Source organism: Macrotis lagotis, chromosome 2 (genome assembly GCF_037893015.1).
Source record: "Macrotis lagotis isolate mMagLag1 chromosome 2, bilby.v1.9.chrom.fasta, whole genome shotgun sequence".
Classification (NCBI taxonomy): Eukaryota; Metazoa; Chordata; class Mammalia; order Peramelemorphia; family Peramelidae; genus Macrotis; species Macrotis lagotis.
Window position 1 is genome coordinate 81,697,028 of NC_133659.1, and position 23,558 is coordinate 81,720,585.

Sequence of the window (23,558 nt, forward strand, 5' to 3'; positions counted from 1 at the left end):
TGCCTACGCCTCCTGACTTTAGGGTTTAAAAACAGTCTCTAATGCAACTGAGATACAAATGAGATAAAAAAAAAAAAAAGTAGTAATAGGTATTTTTTAAATACTCGGATTCTGTTCTTGCTTCTTAAGGAAGCAGATATTAAACTAGATTACATTCCTTAATACACACACACACACACACACACACACACACACACACACACACACACACACGACTATCTACAAATACAACTATTATAAACTGAAATTTGTAATGATTTACAAGGAGGCAAGTTTAAAATAACAAATGCTTTCAAAACTCCTATTATGAGATAATATTTATAAAATTGCAGAGGATTAAACTGAGTGAAGATGCAGACATATGTGTGTGTGTGTGTATGTTTACGTATATAAAAACAACCAATTGAAACTTTACCTTATCATGTTGTGCCTTAAGCTCTTCATATTGAGTCTTGTATCTTCTTCCAATTTTCTTGACTTGAGTAATAGTTTTGACTTTTTCTTGTATGTCAGCCACTTTGGCTTCTAAATCCTTCTGGAGAGTTTCTTTTTCAGTTCTCATTTTATTTAATTCTTCTCTTAGATTCTGTATTAAATTTTGGCTAGTGGTCAAAGATGCATTTGACCTAAATGGAAAAAAAAGCAAAGCAAAACTCATACACATCTTTTTTGGGGAAAAAAATGAAAATCAAACCAGCATAAACAAGTTAATTAAAATGGTTCAATTTTCCTACTGCACAACTTTATTGACAGTTTAACAGTTTAAAAAGTATAATAATTTGTCTCTTTTAAAAGATCAAGGGATATTATTATTATTAAGTATCAGCAGTAAGCACTAAGTATTGCTTAGTTACAATTTAGGATAAAAGAGCATGAAATAGTAAAAGAAAACTTGAAGGCATAAAATTGTTTATAGCTCTTCACTGAAAATAATGAGGAAAGCCCTATGTCCTTTGCTTTTTCTGGTGTATTGTTAGTAGAGAGTTCCTAAAGAATGATGTATGCTGAAGTTTCCTTCAAATAGCAGGTTAAACATAAAATTTCCTTCCACTCTACCTTGCAATTTCAGCTTTAAGTCTTCCAGTTTCTTCAGTCAACTGCTGAATGCGTTTAGTATTTACTTCCTTCTCTGAAAGGAGTTTTCGACATTCTTCCAAATCTGGTTCTTTTTGTTGGCTTGCAAGATGCTGAAAAAAGAACAAATCTCATAGTCATTGTCATCTTGTAACAACCAAAGTCACTGTATCAAGTGCTTCTACATAATATAAGCACTATATCTATCCTTGGGGCTGGACAAAAATTCATTCCTGTGCTCAAGAAGCTATCATTCTACTGGGAGATATATGATGTATATATAAATATTAACAAAATATACAGAAGATAATTTTGGCAGAGGAAACAAACTAGTTTCTTAAGAAGTAGAGGTGAGGATGGAGATGGGAGACAAACTATGAAAACAGGAGAGGCAAAAGACAGAACATATCATATGTGAGGTTAGTTCAGCTAGACATTAAAAGTTGGTTGATGAATAGTAATTTCAAAAAGTCTGGAAAGATAAGGCAGGACTAGGTTTTGAAAAACTGTAAATGATACAGGGAGAAGTTTGTATCTTCTACTGGGAGGAGACATTTATAGAGGAAAAAAAAGTGCTACTGATAGTGACAGAGTTAATCTTATACAATCAAACTAGAATTAGGCACTATAGTTAGCATAAACCAGTTCCTATCCTCAAAGAACTTAACATTCTAATAGGAGAGAATACAGGTGCCTAAACTGGTTCAAAAAGGATACATCTGAACAAGTATTGGTGGAAGGGAACCATTGAGGCAAAGGTATTAGCAACTTGGGGGACTGAGAAAGGCTTCCTGTAGAAGAAAGCTAACGAAACATTTGATGAACAAGTCTCTGTGACCACTGTTCAGGTATTTTTTGAGGAAGGATTCCTAATATAAAAAGTTGGATTAGGTATCTCTAATTTAGCTTTTCATGTTGAAAAATTATTATAATCTGTTCTTATCGCAACTACTTGATTTTCTGAATTAAAATTCTAAACCCAATAGAAGGTGAAAATAAGCAGGCTCTATTAGGCAATATTGAAGTCATATTTCTTTCTTTTTTCTTTTTTTAGGCTTTTTGGCAAACAGGATTAAATTGCTTGCCCAAGGCCATACAGCTAGGTAATTATTAAGTGTCTGACACCGGATTTGAACCCAGGTACACCTGACTCCAGGGCCAGTGCTTTATCCACTATGCCACCTAGCCGCCCCAAAGTCATATTTCTATCAACAATCTGATTATGCCCCCATAACTCAGCCAAAACAGAATGGATTTAATATTACCACAACAATTTAAACTGGTTAAATATCACATTTCCCAGGAGCTATCTGTACAGGACAAAGAGGTCAAAAGTTTTAAGTTTAGTGTGGAAACACTTTTAAGAATTCAAGAAAACATTCCAACTCAATCTGTCTCAAAAATATCCTTCTCTATGAAATCAAACATTCTACAAATAGTAAAAAGTATGTTTCTGGGCATACAAACAGTAAATGAACAATCCAACAGTACATCCTCAACACATTATAAGAATCAGATGGAAGTCTCCAGAACATGGAGTTGACACCCTTATGGAGAATTTACAGGAATATATGACTTGTTAAGGCTCATGGGTACTGTAAGCTGTATTAGCAAAAGAACTATCCAAATCAATTAAACAGTAGATCTAGTTAAGCTATATGAGGGATTCCCCCCCCCAAAAACAGTATCTGGACCTGTGATTTCATCAGGCATAGGGGACTTTCAGGGTGTAGTTCTACTGCAAAGAATTGTTAATTCTATCTACAATAAAGTGAGTATCATCTTCAATAATGCAGATGGGCTATTTGTCTTTAACTTTTGATTCTTGAGAAGTGCCTGGATAACAGAAGATCAAGTGAATTACTCATGATTATATAGCCAGTGATGTGCCCAAGGTAGGACTTGAATGCAATTCTCCTTAACCTTAGTAAGATATAAATCATTTCTACTCTCAAGGGCAAATGGAATCTAAGTAGATGACTAGGAGATATAAACACAAAGGTACAATACAAGGCAAAAAGTGAAAAGTAATAAGAAATTAATAGAATATAAAAAAGAAATTTGAGAAGAAACTGTTTTTGACAGATATTCTTAGGGAAAGTTTAATGCAAGAAGTGGCACATGAGAGGAGTCGTGAAAGAAGGGATTTTAAATGGTAGAGATAAGAGAAAGGTGGAATGAGGCAAGGAATTAGAGAAAAGGGAGCTGATTCTATGCACTTGATAGTTGGAAAGGGAAGAAGGTAGTACCTGAGTCAAGTCCTCAAGGAAGAAAGGAAGTTTAATAAGGAGAGAGGGACGTGAGGAATTCAGGAAGAGGGGAAGATATGAATAAAGGTCCAGAGGTGCATAAGGATAGATTAATAAAAAACAAAATGTGACAGAAGCATAAAATAGTATGAGATAAGGTGCATAAAAGGTAGGCTGGAGGATCTTGAATACTAATACAGAAACAGCTTATATTTTATTCAGTAGGACAGTTAAAAGGTTTTGAAAAGGGATGATATGATCAGAGCAATTTTTGTGAAAGTATACATAGGAAGTACTGTGAAGATGTATTATAGATGGGAAAGATTGGAAAAAGGAATACTTATTGAGAAGTTATTACAACAGTCTTGGTAAAAAGTGATGAGTACCTAAAGTAGGCTGGAAAGAGGGAAGGACATAAGGAATTAGAAAACTTATTTGACTGAGGGAAAGAGGAAGAGTCTCAATAACCCCCAAAGCACTGAGCTTGTTACTAGTCTCACCCTTATCACCCTTATGTGTGTAACCTTGGTCAAGTAAGGAACTCTTTTCTAAATCAGTAAAATGAAGGGGTTGGATTAGATGGTCTCTGGGATTGTTAACTTTGATAGAAAGCACTGTATAAATAAAGAAAAAGGCAGTAGAATTGGAACTGAAGACTGGAATTTGAGCTACAGATCCTTCACTAAAAAAGATCTTGAATAAATTATAATTTCCTCTGTGCCTCCATTGTCTGACCTATAATCTGGGGACAACTGCCTGAACTACCTACTTGAGGGTATAGGGAATCAAAGGGCATAAAATATGGAAAATATGGAAAAATCATTAAATATGGGGTAGGAATGTCATTCTATTTAGTAATCTCAAAGGAATAGCCTCATACATCAGTCTTAATGTCTACTAATCTGCCCAGTCTATCAATCTGTCCAGTTAAGTGGGTAGGGGCTGTGGTTTATTTAGCCTTTTACTTTTGGTCACAGTGCCTTGAACTTAGGCACTTGCTAAATGTTTGTGGAATTAATATATTTCATGGAAAGTGTAAAAACCAAAGACAATTTAGGTACCTGGAGACATTAATAACATTTTGTTAAAAGCTGGAAGGAATAAGTACAGACCAAGTCAAAAGGGCTATCTGGCACAGATACAAATCTACACCATCATGAGTAATACCATTCTTGGCTTTCTCATGTACAAATGTGCAGCAGAAATACTTTTCATTATTGTTTCTCAAGCAATCTTACTCCATTACAGTGATCTTTTTTTTTTCCTGGGGGAAGGTGAAATGGAGAGTAGGAGGGGTAATTGAACAGTGATTTTAATAGTTCAATGAATTCCTTGTTCAAACATTTTCAATACTTGCAACTGCTTGGTAACTTAAAAACTTTAATCAATGGGGTCAAACTCAAATAGAAAAGGATCCCTGGATATCAACTTAGAAAACTACAAATTAATATAGTCTCAGTTATGTTATTTCCCAATTATACCTTCAGTTGTTTTCCCTGCACTCATGAGTCACTTAAATCTGCTGGCTGGAAATTTGGCCCCGTTTTTTCCCCCCTTTGTTTTTTTATTTTTCCTGCAAGGCAATGGGGTTAAGTGACTTGGCCAAGGTCACAACCACTAAATAACTATTAAGTATCTGAGGCTGGATTTGAACTCAGGTCCTACTGACACCAGGTGTATGCTCTATCCACTGGGCCACCTAGCTGCTCTAACTGCACCATCTAGTTGATCTGATCCCTTGACTCCTTTTCTTAGAGCTGCCTGGTGTAGAGAAATGATTCAACCAGTCACATAGCTGGAGTGTATCAAAGGTGAGTAGGTTCCTGATTTTTAAGACCAGCTTGCTATTCACTAGACCATGCTACTTCTTAAAAGTTAATTTTAATTTTCTAAATTATTTGCTGACCAATCTTGTGAATGGGGAACTGGCCCACCTGGTTACGTGCTTTCCAGCGTTTGATATCTTCTTCTAGCAACTTCTTCTCTGCTTGCAGCATACCATTTTTCTCACTCAGTTCGGCATTAGATTCTTGTAATGGTAAGATATCTAACTCCAGTTTCCTGACCTGGAAAATAAAACATCCTATTAGTACTACTTTGGCTGACATAAATGAAAATAACATTTAGAAAAACTTTTAAAATTACATGCTCCTTCTGCTTCCTTAATGCCCAAAAATTTTTGTAACAAACCTTTGCTTGCATCTGCTGAAGTTCTTGTTCCAATCTTTCTTTTTCTTCTCTCAGCATCTTATTGGTTTCTATAACTACATTCATTGTTTCAGTTTTTTTCATCAGTTCTTCATGCTGAGCCATTGTTTTTGCAGTTACCTAAGGGTTAAAAAAACCAAAACAACAGAAAAACCACAAGATTATAGGCATCTTTTTGCTTGAGGGGAGAAAGTTTGCTTGAGGGGACAGGGAAGAGTTGGGGAGTACATTGGTAGGTATATCATTTATTTCTAATAAGATCCAAAATGTCCAAGAAAGCAATATTATAACTGAATTAGTATTCTAGTAGAAAGGTGTTAACTTTTTGAAAAGTCTTTCCACAACATATGATTTATATTTCTAATTATGTATACATTCACCTAAGTTTGTGACCAGGCTCAAGAATGGCAATAAGTACAAAACAAATGGTAAGATTTCTTTTAAAGTCTAAAATTAAAGAATTCATGTGAATATGATTCAAAAACAGACTAATTTTTAAGGTAAAATGCTAGTTCTAGTAAAAGATTTAGGATGATGGGGTTATATGGTAGAACTTGTTTGTTTTCCAATTAGCAATTTTAGCAAAGTTGCAGGATATAAAATAAACCCTCATAAATCCTCAACTTTTCTATATATGACTAGCAAAATACAGCAGGAAGAGCTAGAAAGAAATCTCATTCAAAGTAACCCCAGACAATATAAAATACCTGAGAGTCTATTTGCCAAGGCAGACTCAGAAACTTTTTGAAAACAATTATAAAACACTTCGCATACAAATTAAAACAGATTTAAATAACTGGGCAAATATCAACTGCTCATGGATAGGTAGACAGCAACATGGGGGGTGATGATTAACCTTGACGGACATTCTTGTTTCATCAGTGCAATAATCAGGGACAATTTGAGGCTGTCTACAATGGAGAATACCATCTGTATCCAGATAAAGAACTGTGGAGTTTGAACAATTTTCAAGGACTATTCCCTTTAATTTAGGGGGAAAAAACCCTATCTTATTGTCTGATCTTGTCATCTTGTATAGTTTATGTTTCTTCTTTAAGGATAAGATTTCTCTCTCATCACACTTAATTTGGATCAATGTACAACATGGAAACAACGTAAAGACTGACAAATTGCTTTCCGTGGCGGGGGGGGGGGGGGGGGGGGGAAGAGTGAGATTGGAGGAAAAATTGTAAAACTCAAAACACCAAAATTTCTGAAGGCATATACCTGGACTTTTTCCCTCTCAGCATTCAGACTATCCTGTAGCTCCTGAAGCTCTCTTTCCAGGAGCTCTACCCGTTGTCTATAACGCAAGCTTTCTACCTGGGCTACTTCAAACCTGGTTTCTGCAATTTCTTTTTCTCGCCGTATAAACCTGCAGCAAGAAAACATTTAAGATATTTATAAAATGTTCACCTTCATGGATCTTATCTAAAACTAACATAGTCTAATCTTCCAGTGCTGACTACCCTGTTTTGAATCTTTAAGGACAAGATAAAAATAAACACAGAATTTAATAACTACTCAGAAAGTGATCAAAAATGTTTAAAATATACCAAGGCATTTAACTTTTTCTTTAAACAAAGATTCATGGATAAAGCATGAACCCTCTATAATATAGCTTCAACATTCAAATGAATAAAAATGAAGAAATTCTACTTTACTCTGAAGGAGTATATATGGACAGGTCTGTTATTTCCCTGGTGAAAGGAACGCCTTTATCAACACAGGTCAGCACTTTCTCTGTTACTCAGATAACTGCCTCCAGTGCTGGAAGGTGATATGAGCTATAAAGTCAGTATGTGTCAGAAGGACTACAAGCTAGGGCGACTTGGTTCTGAGGGTAGGTCTTTATCCTCTAGACAATGTTCTCTTTTGAATGTGAATAAACACCAAAAATATCATGTTAGGCTAAGAATCCTTAAATTCCTACTTCGGGTAAGAACTTAAAAATAGAAGAAGTCCAAAAATTCTGACAAAAATGGGTGTTTTTGCTCATAAACAATTTAAGAGAAAACAAATCTTAGGGTAAGAGTAGATGAGATTCCTTCCTTTCCTTCCATTTCCTTTATTTTACTAAAAATGCATTGGAGAGAAAGAGCTAAGAAAATTTAACCCCTGAAAAATGGTCTTATTCCAAGGCTCAGAAGAAAATTATTTTGAATGGTATTTCATTTACCTGAGAATTTCTAAGACTTGTTCTTGAGACTTGCCTTCTTCATTTAGAGATATGTTTAATGAACTCTGCACACCTTCCTTAATAGAGGTCACAACCTTGTCACTTAAGTTTTCAATCTGATCATGAAGTAATCTATTTTGTTTCTCTAAATCTTCACAGCGAGAGACAGACTTGGCAGCTTCATCCTTTAAATCAAAAATGTGTTATCATTTTTTATAAAGTCTTAGCAACAACGGTCATTTTAAAAAGTTTTAAAAAATTATTCAACATTTTCCTGTCTACAACCAAATGTACCTTTAGTACTCTCTCTCTTTCCTCCCAAGAGGCTTTACTCTCCAACAATTGTGATTCTGCTTTCTGGGCTGTTTCCTCTAACTGCTGACGCACTAATAAGATTTTAGAAACTTGATCTTTGGCAGCCTGCAAAGCTTCAACATCAGCAGCATGTATTATCAGTTCTCGTTCATACTTATTCTGAGCTTCCACTGCTATTTTAGCCTGTAAATAAATTTAAAAAAAAATTAACATCTATAAGGCCATTCTGAGTTCCTTAGAAAGAGAACATGTTGATGAGACTATTGAATATTTTTATGGTTTCCTACTTTTGAAGTGTCTTTTTAAATATAAATTCTGAAGTGAATTCTATCAAACATTTAAAGAACAATTAATTCCAATGCCATATATAATCTATTTGGAAAAACAGGTGAAGGAATCCTACCAAATTCCTTTTACAATATGGTACTGATGCCTAAATCAGAGGAAAAGAGAAAAAAATTATAGAACAATTTCCCTAGTAAATATTGATATAAAATTTTAAAATGAAATACTAGAATGGAGATCATACAAGATATCACAAGGATCATACACTAGTTATAGGTGGGATTTATTACCAAAAAATGCAAGGCTAATTCAATATTAGAAAAACTATCAGTAAGACTGACCATATCAATAAAAAAACCCCAACAAAAATCAAATGATTATCTCATGCAAGTAATGAAAACCCTGAGAGAAAAAGTTTCTGGGACATTAATAATTCATTTCCTCCCTGAATTACTAGTTAAGGCAATTTTTAGCATTCATTTTTATAAGAATTGAGTTTAAAATTTTTCTCCCTCCCTCTTCCAAAAATGGAAGCCATTTTGACACAGTTTATAGTGATAATCTGTATACAACAGTTTCCTGGTTCTGCTCATTTAACTTTGTATCAATTTGAACTAATTTTTCCAGGTTTTTCTGAAATCTGTCTATCATTCCTGACTGCATAATATATTCCATTACATTCATATACCACAGCCTGTATAGCCATTTCCTGGACATTCCTTCAATTTCTAATATTTTGCCACCACAAAAAGGGCTACTATAAATATTTTTGCACTTATAAGTGTTTTCTCTTTTTTTATGATTTCTTTGGGACAAAAGGGTATATGCAGTGTTTGGCTGGAACATAGTCCCAAATTGCTCTCACAATGGGGGTTCAGTTCACAGCTCCACCAACAGTGAATTAGTGTCCAAGTCCCACATCTTCTCCAACATTTATTATTTCCTTTTTTTGGTCATTTTTGACCAATATGATAGGTGTGGGATGGTAACTCAGAGTTGTTTTAATTTGTATTTCTCTAATCAAAAGCACTTCTTTTTTTATGCAACTGGGGAGTGACATATTCTTATACATTTTTCTCAGTTCTCTATATATTTCAAAAATGGGTCTTTATCAGAGACATTTTCTATAAAAATTGTTTTCCAGTTTTCCATTTTCCTTTTAATCTTAGTTGCCTTGGTTTTGTTTCTACAAAAGCCTTTTAATTTAATATAATCAAAATGATCTACTCACTATTTCATAATGTTTTTTATTGTGTCTGATCATGAATTTTCCCCTTCTTCATAGATCTGACTATTCCTTGCTCTTCTCTTTTGATTAGACTTTTCAAGTTCTGAGAGGGGGACAATTGAGGTCTCACTAGTATTAGTTCTGTTTTGTTTCTTCCTATAACTCACTTCTCTCTTAAGAATTTCTTAAGATGGTGGAGGAAAGACAAGAACTCACCATGAGCTCTCTCCCAAACCACTCCAAATAAGGTTAAAAAATGACTAAACAAATTCACAAAAAGACAGAGTAAAACAATCTTCCAGCCCAAGACAACTGTGGCATCAGGGTGAGAGAGGAGTGCAACACAGTACTCCTTGCACCAGCCTCAGCAATCCAGGAATAAATAGAAAGGCAAATTGGGTCAGTGGTAGCAGTAGCAGTTTCCAGACCTTTCAGCCCAGAGACTGTCAAAGACAACTTGGAAGATCAGTAGGAAAAGTCTGTCACTTCCAGGATAAGTGAGAGTGAAGCACAGTCCAACACAGGTCTTAGCAGCACAAACTGCCAGCCCTAGAGAACCAAGAGCAGTCTTTGAAAGTCACCCAATCAGTGGCAGTGGAAGCTACTTCCAGAGCTCCCTCAGACCATAGATGGTAAGGGAGTCAGAAGGTGTTTCAGAGAAAGGGGTCTTTTTGCCATCTCTGAGACAGGACACTACTGATTTGCTCATATTCAGATCTGGGTCACAGCTCTGGTTGTTGTACCAGGAAAAAAAGAGGAATAGTAGCACAACAGAGTTAGCTACCCCAGGGGAACAAGGACACTTCTCATAATTTCAGGGCAGAAAGAAGTGCATGCAATCACCCACAGACCAGGGCACAGGTTAGGAGAGTATTAAAATCTCTTAGATCCTACCACCTTGGAAGAACTGAAAACTTGCAGGTACCTAGAAATATCTTTGAAAACAACTGCAAAAACACCCCAAAGCTTGGAACAATGTGCCCTCCATCTTGAAAACAGAGCCCTACCTTAACAGAGAGTCAAAAATTGTCACAGGCTGGGGAAATCAACAAACAGAATTTAAAAAAATATGACCATAGAAAGTTACTTTGATGATAAGGAAGATCAAAACACACACTCAGAAGATAATAAAATCAAAGCTCCAAAATCCAAAACCTCCAAGAAAATTATGAGTTGGGTTCAGGCCATGAAAGAACTCTAAAGAATTTTGGAAATCAAACTTGGGGTAAACTGGGAAGGGAAATGAAAAGTTGTGCAAGAAAATCATGAAAAACCAGTCAAAAGCCTGTTAAAGAGTCACAAAATTACAAAAATAAATTTAAAAAACTTTTGCAGCATAAAGCAGTAGTTTTCAAATACAAAAGGGTTCACACAAAAAAATACTGAAGAAAATATATCACCTAAAAAACAGACTAGACCAAAAAGTAAAAGGGGCACAAAAGTTCACTGGAAAAAAAAGTCCTTAAAAATTAGAACTGACCGAATGGAAGCTGATGATTTATTATCCCGTTTCAAAATTTTAAAGATGTTAACAAATACAGAATTACTATTTAGAAGGTGACCAAAAACTTTTTAAATAGTACCAAGCCATTTTACTTTCTTTTGTATCAAATGAAGCATTAAAAAGGATATTTTTTAATAAATTTGACTCGGTTCTCTATATTTCAAAAATGAAGTTTTATTAGCAACTTGCTTCAATTATTTTTCCCATTATTATTGCTAACTATTTTCCTGCATCCTATTTCCTCTACCCATTTTACTCTCCAACCCTGTCCCTCTTCAAGTGTTCTGCTTCTGAAAACCTCGTCATACAATCTGCTCCCCCTTCTAACAACTCCTTTTCTCCTATTCCATCCCCTCCTACTTTTCTAACTCCCCCTTCTCTTCACCTTTCTCCTACTCCATTGCATTTTTAAACTCTTTTATGTGAAAAAACTCACCCATTCTACCTCCCCCTTTCCCTTTCTCCCAGTAAATTCTTACCCTTTAACCCCATCTTTTTAATTTATTATCCCTGCATACTCAACTCCCACCTGTACCCTTGTCTATATATGTTCCTTCTAACTGCCCTAATAAGAAAATTCATTATGAGTTATCAGTATCATCGTCCCATGCAAGAATATAAGCAGTTAAACAACATCATTGTCCCATGCAAGAATATAAGCAGTTAAACAACATTAAGTCCCTTATTATTTTCCTATTTACCTTTTTATGCTCCTCATGGGAAGACTTATAATATGAACTACTGATACAAAGTGATATGAGCAAACCAGGAGAACAACTGCTGCTGTCTGATATGTACTGAGGCCAGTGGGGGTATTTCTACATTTCTCTTGGGTTTCACTGAAGCACATGATGGTCTGGCTGATGGTGGCTGTCTGTCCAGGATGTGCCGAAACACATGGTGACTCTTGGAAATGGAGTCTGCTTCTTCCCCCTCTAATGCTGAAGCATGTGGAGGGTCCTGTTGTTGGCGTTTGCCTGCTCCACTGCAGAGGGGCTTAGAATCTCTCTCTCTCTCTGCTTTGCTGCTGTCTTCCTGGAATGCTTCCCATCCTGGAATTGGCTTCCCTTTTACTAAGACCATCTTTCCTGCCAATCTTCTAAGTTTTTTGGGCTAAAAGAATGTTTCACCCTGTCTTTTTGCTGGTTCTGCTATTCTAGAATTTATTTGGGGACATGATTTTATGGTTGTTTAGAGGTGAAAATGTGAGAGTTATAGTGATTTACTGCTTATTCTACCATCTTGGCTCCAGAAAGTCCAAATAATCAATTTATTAATTAGACTAGCAGGCAATCAATCAATTGATGTTAGGTGTTTGCTCTCAGTAAACAAATTTTCAAAGTAACTAGTTTTAAAACCATACTTACTTGTTCTTGACAATCACGTCTGGCTTGCTGTTCATTACTCAAAGCTGTGCTTGCCCTCTGAAGAGCTTCTTGAACTTCATTTTGAACACTAGAGAGAGTTTTCTTTAATTCAGATAGCTATAGCAGAAAAGAAAAAAATGCAAAATAATTGTATACTTGGTTTAAAATTTCAAAAATAAATTTAGAAAACTTTTGCAGCATAAAGCAGCAGTTTCAATTTCAAATACAAATGGGGCCATTAAACTAAACTAAGAATCCTTGCAAGGTTGATTACCGACTTAGAAAAAAATACACAGGGTATTATCATCTATGTTGAAATATATATTTTTTTAATTTTGTCAATTATTTCCCAATTACATTTTTCTGGTTTGAGCTCCACCAATGATCCACCAATGGAATACCTCTGGTGAAAGGTTAAGACAAGAGCACATGTATAACAGAATTTCACTTTGAAATTCAATTCACTTTGAAATAATCTCTCACACAGCTACAGGTAAGCAATTAAGTCTTGATAGCTATAAATAGGGGGTTAAAAAGAAAGGATCAGTTAAATCCAAGTATGAAAACTATAGAATAAAACAGCAAATTCAATGGAGGAAATCTTGAAAGCTACTAAAAAGAGAAGACACAATTTCTCAAAAAATAAATGAGATGAGGATAACTTACCTGCTGCTCCATACTTTCAAGGGCTCTGCGCTTTTCATCTTGAAGTTCTTGTTTTTCCTTCTCTGCTTCCATTAGTTTTTTTTCCAGTTGTGCCTGATATTCAGCTGAGTCTTTTAGACGAGCTTCAATATTCTTACGTACCTCTTCTGTCACCTTGCCAATAGACAACAGAAATTAAAAATTTTTTAAATAAGTTGTACAATTAATTTTTGATTGTACCAAGCTTGAAATCCCCGACATAAAATCAATATTACCATTGTGAAGATGAAAATGAAGGCTATCTTATTAGGGTTCCATAAAAAATTTTACTATCTCTATTCCTAAAATTGATAGTACCAAAAATACCTTCCCCCGATGACTCCTCCTCCAAATAACCCAAATAATCAGCCCCAGATCTCATGTCTCTATCCAAATCAATCCTATTTCTCCCATTACATCCACCTCTTCACCTTGTTAAATGAATCTGTCCCTTCTTCCTTTACAACTTATTTTGTATCTATTTTCTTTTTAATTTTCTAGGTAGAAAGTTCCCCCCCCATATAATGCAAATTCCTTGAAGGCAAGAATTGTTAAAGTGTTTCTGTCTGAGATTTCCCCAGTATATAGGACAGTGTGGCTCACAGTAGATGTTGAATAAATGCCTGAATTAAACTGAGCATCCATTTAGTTACAGAACATACAGGGATGTCTGAAATACATTAAGTGGTTCGTGAATTCAGGGTCACATAGTATATGACAGAGATGGACTTGAAAGACAAGTATTCAAATTACAAATTATAATTTGTCTAGCATGTGATCAAAATGGGAACATGTAGAACACTGACACGTATGTATACACATATATGCACACTGATTTGATACTGGTTTCTAAAATGGTTAATAGGAAGGAGTATTAATTGAAAAGATTCAATTGTGAAAAGTAACAATATTGAATGAAAAATCAAGTCAATTAAAAATTTATTAAACAGATGTTATTAAAATAAACCATTGCTATTAAGTACATATGCCAAGTTGTCAAAAGATTTTAGACTGTCACTATGCATCACATTATTTTGCTTACCTGTTTTTCCTTATTTAAGGATTCTTCTAAGCTAAGAACCATAGCTCGATACTGTTCCACATTACTAGAAGATGTCTTGAGTCTTTCCTTCAGGTCATTAATCTGCTCTTCAGCTTGTCTTAGTTGACTTGCAAGATCATCTATGTCCTCTTTAGTACTAGGCTGACCTAGTTTGAATATATAAACAAAAAATAAGCAGTTTGCTCCTTTTGGATATTTCAGAATACATCTAAATTCAAGATGTTTTAAATGTCAGGTATGGTCATAGTTGTTAGGTACTGAAAACTAGCGAGAACCAGCACCCAACTGTAAGAGGCTTACATTCTTCCGGGAACAGTCTCTCTGTGAGATGGCTCAATCTATTCGCATGTTTGGGATACCTTTCACCTTTCCAAAAGACCACCTGAAGCCTTCTTTACTCAATCCCCTCCTCAAATACTTCGTTTTTAAACCCAGTATAACTCTAAGTAATATAGTTATTATAAGTATTTCTCTTTGGGTCTTATTCTCTTTGCTTCTCCCACAACTTCACTGTTAAGTTTCATGAAAGCTAGTCTGCAACACCTCTTCCAACACCAAGCAAAAAAAAAAATCCGTACTTAATAATTAATGTTTGAAGATATAAGTCCAAATATTATTACTTATGCTAAAAAAAAAAAATCCTTACCCAGAAGGAACCTCTCAAATCTGAATCTCTTAGTTGAGTTACTAACCTTTCATTTTAAAATCTCAACTACTGCTAAAAGAGAATTTAGGGATAATTCAAGCTAAACCCTTTATTTTGTTGATGTGGAAACTGGTCTAGGAGTCATTCTGACCAGAAGAATTGCTTTCTTTCTAAAAGGGATGTCACCTCAATGACTGATCTGTGTATATTCATACTGACTTATACATATCCATTTTCTTACCCTAAAAAAGAAATGTGGCAACCAGTGAACTTCTTTCAGGAAAGCAAAACTTCTTGAAATATTTATCTTTTACCTAGGATCTCAATAATACATGACATTCCAAAAGTCTTAAATGCAGTTTTAGGATTTAATAGCTTAAAACTGTACTGAGATTCTTGGGACATATTATAGAGAGGAATACCACTGTACTGGAAAAGTAATCAATTTAATTCCCTATAGCACTTTTTAATTTGACTGAGGTATTCTTAACTGTACCACATGGTGCTATGAAAGAGTTTGTTGTCAGAGGATCAAAATTCTAGTTCTGTTACTTATTACCTATGTAATGTGACCATGAGCAAATCTGGGTTTTAGTTTCCACAAAATTAAAACCAAGGCTGCTAAGAGTCCCTCTCGGCCTTTCAGAAATTAAGGACAATCCTGAGAGACCTGCTATGGACAATGCCATCCATATCCAGAGGAAAAAACTATGGAGTCTGAATGAGAGCAAAGCATTACTATGTTCACTTTTTAAACTTACATTTTCCTTTCTTTCTCTCATAACTGTTCAATAACATGGGAAGGGGGGAGGGAAGGGAGGGTGGTAGAAAAATACGAAACTCAAAAATTTGTAAATAAATAAATGTTGAAAGACTTATTATGTGTAATAGAAAAAAAATAGGATGAAATTTCAATAAAAAACAAATTAACAAAAACCCTGAGGTTGCTAGACCAGAGAACTTTGGACACTGTGCTGAATGCTTTCAACAGTTGGAAAACAAATGGAGCATATTATGATTACTTACTCAAACTATCTTACAGACTTATTTTCAACTTGCCAAAGAAGTTAAGGATCAAATGAGTCAAGAATAAACATTACCATTTAGTCCTGATTCAATACTAGGTTGAAAAGTATTCAATGATTAAAACTATCAACTCAATGCTCTATAAATTCTATTAAAGTAATTCTCTTATCTAAGATTGACTGGTTTGGGCAAGAAATGATACAGAAATAAGACTAAAAAATTAATAGTTTACCTTTCCCAGGGGCTCTTTGTGCTGATTGGGAAGCAAGCTGGGCTTCAACATTACTGAGTTGCTGCTTCAAAGTGGCAGTTTCCTTTTGAGCATTTTTTAATAGTTCTTTTGTACTAAGGTGACGGTTTATTTCAGTCTCTAGCTGTCTCTTTGTGTCTAAAAGATGAACCTGCAAAAGATGATATAAACACATTATTTACCACAATTTTAAATTTCAATGTTTCTAGCTTAAACTAGAGATTTAAACCAAGGTTTCCTTTGCGGACACTTATATGGCTGATAGAACACACTCAAAAGTACATATTTATAAGCATCTATGATGTCTGTCTTTCAATTTCAAAGAAGACCATGACATCAGAGAGGTGATGCCATGACAAGCTTAAGGAGTGCTGTGCTAAGTCACCAGCCTCACTATCTCCTTCAGAATCATCTGGATCCAGTGGCTGGATATACTTAAGAATGACTGGAGGATGGCCATGGATGTGAGGTAGTCAGGGTTAAGTGACCAGTTCAAGATCACAGAGTGTCAATTGTCTGAGGCCAGATTTAAATTCCTGTCCTCACTCCAAGGCCAATGCTCTAGCCACATAGCTCCAGCTATGTTAGATGATGGCAGTATAAAGATGAAACAAGAGACAGGTTTTGTTCTCAAGGAGTTTACAATCTAGTAGAAGGGAACATGATACAAGTTTACAGATGATGACCAAACAATTATAACAGTTGCAAAAAAGGAGATCTATACAAAACATTATGAAATATTTGAGTGAAGAATGATATTTTGGGGAAATAGATGAAGGCTTCATATAGACTGCTCACTCATCTGGTCCTTGAAGACAAGGATTTCAATAGGCAAAGGATGGGGGGATGATCATTCTAGAGCAAGGGAAAAGCATTTATAAAAGGAACTGGAGAAGAAAGAGCCCAGACCATGACAAGTTCGAACATGAGGGTGGGAGGTGCACATGCATCAGGTTAGATTGATTCACCTGTAGCCTGTAGCTGTAGGGGCTACTAAATACGTTGCCTGAATCCCCATGGGTCAGTAAACCATAACCATGATCTACTCAAATAACTCACGTCTTGATTTCTGGTAAGCGTGTGTCTCTGTTCAACTTCATTTTCTAATTTCTTCTTCAGCTGAGATACCTCACGTTCAAGCTTTTCTATCTGGTTATTAAGTCTCTGCTTAGTTTCTGTTTCAGATCTCTCCAGTATTCCCTTAAGAAAAAGAAATGTCACAAGGTTTTTAAAAAAGGAAGGCTGTGAGAAAGAGAAAGGCATCATGAAAGTAGCCCCTGTTCAAGGAACTTCAATTATTCTATTGGATGGAAACATTACATATACATATAAATAGAGAAAATAAATAAATGGGGGAGGAGGGGGATATGACAATAGCTGAAGAAGTCAGTTAGAACTGGGTTCTAAGGAGGGGAAGGCAACAAAGAGGAGAGGGAATCAAAAAGGTCCATCAAGACAAGCATCCTAAATTCCTGAGATTAGCACAAAAACAAAACCTGCTCATAGAAATATGTTTAAAAGTAACACCTAAGGGGTGGCTAGGTGGCACAGTGGATAAAGCACCGGCCTTGGAGTCAGGAGTACCTGGGTTCAAATCTGGTCTCAGACACTTAATAATTACCTAGCTGTGTGGCCTTGGGCAAGCCAATTAACCCCATCTGCCTTACAAAACAAAACAAAAAAAAAGTAACACCTACATTTACATGAACATGACTAATTACCAGATTACACATACACACTTCTTAAAGAGAAGTGCCATGTATATTAGAGGAAAATATCAAGAAAAATTCTTCACGATTTTGCAATTATGCCAAGAAGATAAATTTCATGTTCAGGAAGTTAAACAAGTAGTTTTGCTTTTCTTTCACAAGTTAGAGATGACAAATTTCTGAGCAGAATAATAAGATTCCTTTTAAGGTCTCAAATTTCATTTATGAAAACAAATCATATGAATGAAAAAGGTGATATTTTGCAAATATCCCTATAAAAGCAGTCCTAAATTTTTTTGTGACACAATCTGGTGAGGCTCACAGATTCCTCAGAATATTTTTTAAAGTACAGAATAAAATGCATTGGATTTTTTTTTTTTGCTTCGTTTTAGGTTTTTGCAAGGCAAATGGGGTTAAGTGGCTAGGTAATTATTAAGTGTCTTGAGACCAGATTTGAACCCAGGTACTCCTGACTCCAAGGCCGGTGCTTTGTCCACTGCGCCACCTAGCCACCCCAAATGCATAGGATTTTTAAACCAGTTTTGAGACAATTTTCATATTAAAATACAGATATCAAATATCAGATCCAAAATTCCCTATGAAAATATTATATATATATACATATATAAATGAAATATAGAAGTTGATGTATCTTTTATAAAGACACTGCAATTCTTCACCCTCTTAGTGGAATACCTGAATTGTTTGCAGGTTAGTTAGCAGTAAATTTTGTCCTCTTTGTTCAGCTAACAAAGATTCTCTCTGCTGAGAGAGGCGAACTTCTGACAATTTCAACATTTCCTTTTCCTTTTTCAAGTTTTCTGCTCTTACCTTAAAAGACAAAAAACATTAAGCTTTATGGGGGGAGAATTAAAAATACAGAATTCATATCTGGTATAAATAAAAATCTATAAACACTCCTTGAGGTAAGTATTCAGTTTTAATTTTTTCACGTCCATTCCACAATCTCTCTCACCCACCATAGCCTGTTGCCAAGATATGATCTTTCCAATATCTCTGGAATATGTTTCTTTCTCTCCTCTGACATGCCTCCTCTCTCGTGCCTCACACCTGGACTATTGTAGCTGCTGATGGGTTTGCCTGCCTCAAATCTCTCCCCATTCTTCATTCTCTCTTCAGCCACTAAAGTAATTTTCCTAAAGCATAGGTCTGATCACCCCAAACCAGCCTCCTCCCAAACCATACCCACTCAACTTCTTGCTTCCAAGATCAAATACAAATGGTATTTGGACTTCTAAGTTTTTCATGAAAAAACCCTCCTACTTTTTCCATCTCACCCCCCCCTCTCCCTCATACATAATCACATATATTCTTTAATTCAGGGACACTAATCTCCCAGCTGTTCCACAAACAAGATATTTGAGCTCTTGGCCCCAGGAATCTTTGCTGGCTGTATCTGTCTCTCTTTTCTCTGACTGACTACCCTGGTTTCCTTTAAACCCAAACCAAAACCTCATCTTCTATTAGAAGGCTCATCTATTCCTCTAATTCCAGTGCTTTTGTTCTTTTAATTTTTATTTATCCTGCCCATACCTTGCTTCATTATGTGCACATAATTCCCAGCAATTAGTACTATCTTGCACATGGTAAGTGCTTAATAAAAGTTTATTATTTGATTGCTATTCCTCCTATTCCCAGTCCTTATAACATCTCCTTTTAGGGGTGGAGCCAAGATGGTGGTGTGAAGGCAGGAATTCCCGAAATTCTTTCCCCCCAAAACTCCAAAAGCTGTCAAATTGTGACTCTAGCCAAAATTTAGAGAAGCAGAACCCACAGAAAGGCTGAGTGATATAATTTCCCAGTCCAAGACAACTTAGAAGTTCTGCAGGAAAGGTCTGTTTCACCAGGACTGGGAGTTGGAAAAAGCTGCAGCCGCAGCACAGTGAGGCTGGATGCCTGGGTCCATGGTAGAGGGGGCGGTTTCCAGACCTCCTGGTCTAGGGATCACCAGGAACAGCTTAAAGGGGTGGTGAGAGAACTGTGCTGCACTAGAGTGAGTGTGCAGCAAGTACTGGCCTCAGAGCAGCCCTGCAGTGAGAACTTGCAGCAGCAATCAGAGAAGCCAGCCTATAACTCCAGAGCGCAGCCCACAAATGGTAAGAGGGGGCAGGGGTGACTGCAGAGGTCTCTCTGCTCTCCCTCGGGCAGGACTCTGCTGTTTGCCCACACCCAAATCCAGGCTGCAGTTTGGGCTCCCATACCACCATAGCTGAGCAGGGACTTTCCTCAAAGTTCCGGGAGGGGTGGGGGTGGGTGGGTGGTGGTGGTGGTCTGTGGTCATCCACGTCTCAGAGCACAGGCAAGAGAGCAGTCAGAACCTCTCATAAAACCTTGGAGGAATTAAGGTCCCAGTGGGGTGTCTCAAAAACCCCCCCAAAGCTTTGAAAGTGTGGTAAATCAGTCATAGGCTGAGGAAATGAGCAAACAACAGAAAAAGAAGAATCTGACCACAAAAAATTACTTTGGTCCCATGAAAGATTCAGAAAATGACAAAATTGAAGCTTCTGTATCCAAAACCCCCAAGAGAAATAGAAAATGGGCTCAGGCTATGGTTGATCTCAAAAAAAGACTTTGAAAAGCAATTAAGGGAGGTAGAGGAAAAATTGGGAGGAGAAATGAGTGATGCAGATAAATCATTAAAAATCAAATCAGTAGCATGCTGAAAGAAATACGAAAATTAAATGTTAAAAACTAGTTTAAACCAAATGGAAAAAGCAACACAAAAAGGTAAATAAGAAGAATGCCTTAAAAAGCAGAAATGGCCAGATGGAAAAGGAGATAAAAGTTCTCTGAAGAAAATAACTCCTTCAAACGTAGAATGGAACTAAAGAAAGCAGAGTGCTTTGCAAGAAATCAGGAAGAAATAAAACTTCTAAAAAAATCAAAAACTAGAAGAAAATATGTGAAATATCTCATTGGAAAAACAACCGACTTTGAAAACAGATCCAGGAGAGATAATTTTAAAATTACTGGGCTACCTAAAAGTCACGACCAGGAAAAGAACCTAGACTTCATTTTTCAAGAAATAATACAGCACAACTGCCCTGAGATCCTAGAAGCAGAGAGTAAAATAGAAATTTGAGGGGATTCACCGATCTCTACTGAAAGAGATCCCCCCCCCCCAAAACTTCCAGGAATATTATAGCCAAACTCCAAAACTCCCAAGTCAAAGAGAAAATAATAAAAGTTGCCAAAAAACAAGCAATTCAACTACCTGGCTATACAGTCAGGATGACACTGGATGTGGTAGCATCTACATTAAGGGCTTGTAGGGGTTGGAATATGATATTCCAGAAAGCAAAAGATCTTGGTTTACAATGAGAATCAACTACCCAGCAAAACTGAACATCCTCTTTCAGGGGAAAAGACAGACTTTCAATGAAACAGGGGACTTTTAAACTTTCCTACTGATACAACCAGAGCTGAACAGAAAATGTGATCTTTCAAGTACAGGACTCAGGTGGACCATGAAAGGGGTGGATGAGAAGGATCTAACTGAGGAATTTTATGATGCTTAACTGTTTGTAGGCCTGTATGGGAAGAAGATACTGATAACTCATATGAACTTTTTCCACTTACAGACAGCAGTTAGAAGGAGCATATATAGATAAGGCCAGGAAGGAGCTGAATATAATGGCATAATACAGTTAAAAGATGGGTGTCAATGGGTGATAAAGAAAAGTACTGGGAGGAAGAGAAAGGGGAGAAAGAGAAAGGAGAGGAAGAAGGGACTAAGATATTTCACATAAGAGTCAAGAAAAAGCTTTTTCAACGGAGTGGAATGGGGGAAGGCAAAGGGGAATGAGTGAGCCTTCATTCTCATCAAAAAATAGCTCAGAGAGGAAATAACATACACACTTAATAGGGTCTAGAAATCTATCTTACCCTAGAGAAAAATGAGAAGAAAGGGATGCGATAGGGGGAATGGGGGGAATAGGTGATAGAAGAGAAGTTAGATCTTGGGAGAGGGTACTCAGATAAAACCCATTTTTGAAAAGGGACAGGGTGAAAAGAGACAGAATAGAATAAATGAGAGTGGGAAGATAAAGAGTAGAGGAAGTTACAGCTAGTAATAGCAACTGTGGGAAAAATATTGAAGCAACTTCTTTGATGGTCTTATGATAAAGAAGGCAACTCATCCCAGAGACAGAGCTATTGGAATATGAACACAAACTGAAGTATTTTTTCCTCTCTCACTATTCACATGAGGTTTCTTATCTTCTTGGGGAGGAGGGGGGGTTTATGTTTACTCTCATAACAAGATTATTGTAATAATATAAAGTAAATAAACCAAAAAAATCTTTTACACTATAATTTAGTTGAACCAAGTAAATACTATAAAAATAAATCCTAAAGTTAAATTAATAATTTTTTAATTGATCTAAAAAAGTAAAATCTATAATAGTCAGACAGTCATACTTTATGCCTGGATAATCAAAAATAACAACAGTTTATTCCTAATGGTTTGGCACTTATTGGAAGAACATTAGTAAATGTTAATTTTCAACTTAATTATCAGCTCAGCATACTGGACAAGGGAGCCTCCGTTAGGGCCAGAAAACCCTAGATTCAAGTCCACCCCCCTTGACATGTGCTGGCTATGTGACTGGATAAATCACCCAGTCCCTCAGTGCTCCAGGATATTCTCTTAAGGCTTTAAATTTCTGAGAAGACTCATTGAAGAGGGAGTTTCCTCATATGAAAGTTTGCTTATACCAGTAATTGTCCAATTTTTTATTCTGGAGTCTCCCTTTAAAAATTACTGAGAACTTCTTTTCCCCAAAGAGCTTTTGTTTATATGTGATATAACTATAATATTTACAGTACTAGAAACTGAAGTGTATTATGGACTACACTTTTAGAACAAGTACCCTCTACTTATATGAAAGCATAGACCTAATAATTAATCCCAGTCTCTTCTTCTAACTTTTATGGCCAAATGATAGAAAGTTTGCTTAATAAAGATTACTTGTTATCCATAAACCAATTTTAAGATTCAAAAATATCTAAGTTATATAAAGCAATTATGTTAAAAGTCTTCAAAAAAAAAATCAAGAGCACTTTTAAATAAAACCTACAAAAGGAAAATTAAGCTCACTTCTGCAACTGCCAACTTCTCATTTGATCCTCTCAAATCTTGAGTCATTGTGTTGATGATCTGTTCCTGTTTTTGAGTTGTCGCAGTGAGTTTCTGGTTTCTCTCATGTAAGGATGTAATTTCTCGACGATATCCCTCGACATTATCTTGTAGCATTTCATAGCTTGCATTATAAAAAATAAAAATACATTATAATTGCAGTAATAATCTACTCTAAAACAAAGAATAATGATTTCCTGAAATATCAACTTTTACCTAAACGTAAACAGTAGAAATAGAACTGCAGAAATATATGCCATATAGTTCAAAATTAGGATCATTTTTTCTCCCAAATTTGGCTTGAATAAAACCTGAATGTAACCTATAGCTACTATTATTATTTTACAATGCATGACTGTATATTTTTTTTCCTTTTTCCAAGAGGTCTGATCTTGGGTGAGAAATCGATATCTGGATCAAAAAAGTGATTCATGGCTTATCTCCTATCAGAATAACACAACAGATGTTCCATGTTAAATGATGAAACTGGAATATACATGCAATAAATTTCAAAAGAAAATGAAAAATAACACTTCACTGTACCAAACTCTTATACTATTCATTTTCAAAAATCAAATTCTTAATATTGGTAGTTTAAAAAATCAAACAACCC

The 23,558-nt window shown here is 35.8% G+C and overlaps 1 protein-coding gene across 2 annotated transcripts in view; it reads right to left on the bottom strand.

Annotated features, from left to right (window-relative positions):
- Nucleotides 1–23,558, bottom strand: part of TPR (translocated promoter region, nuclear basket protein) — a 67,857-nt gene that overhangs the window by 23,722 nt on the left and 20,577 nt on the right. For both annotated transcript variants that reach the window (XM_074222243.1, XM_074222242.1), the window contains exons 18-31: nucleotides 22,907–23,069; nucleotides 18,484–18,618; nucleotides 17,138–17,278; nucleotides 16,061–16,229; nucleotides 14,136–14,302; nucleotides 13,076–13,228; nucleotides 12,410–12,526; nucleotides 8,005–8,208; nucleotides 7,711–7,895; nucleotides 6,759–6,906; nucleotides 5,514–5,651; nucleotides 5,258–5,389; nucleotides 1,057–1,187; nucleotides 416–626 (exon numbers count right to left, since the gene is read on the bottom strand). In XM_074222243.1, coding sequence (XP_074078344.1) covers nucleotides 416–626; nucleotides 1,057–1,187; nucleotides 5,258–5,389; nucleotides 5,514–5,651; nucleotides 6,759–6,906; nucleotides 7,711–7,895; nucleotides 8,005–8,208; nucleotides 12,410–12,526; nucleotides 13,076–13,228; nucleotides 14,136–14,302; nucleotides 16,061–16,229; nucleotides 17,138–17,278; nucleotides 18,484–18,618; nucleotides 22,907–23,069 — 2,194 coding nt within the window. The remainder of the gene's footprint in view (nucleotides 1–415; nucleotides 627–1,056; nucleotides 1,188–5,257; nucleotides 5,390–5,513; nucleotides 5,652–6,758; nucleotides 6,907–7,710; nucleotides 7,896–8,004; nucleotides 8,209–12,409; nucleotides 12,527–13,075; nucleotides 13,229–14,135; nucleotides 14,303–16,060; nucleotides 16,230–17,137; nucleotides 17,279–18,483; nucleotides 18,619–22,906; nucleotides 23,070–23,558) is intronic.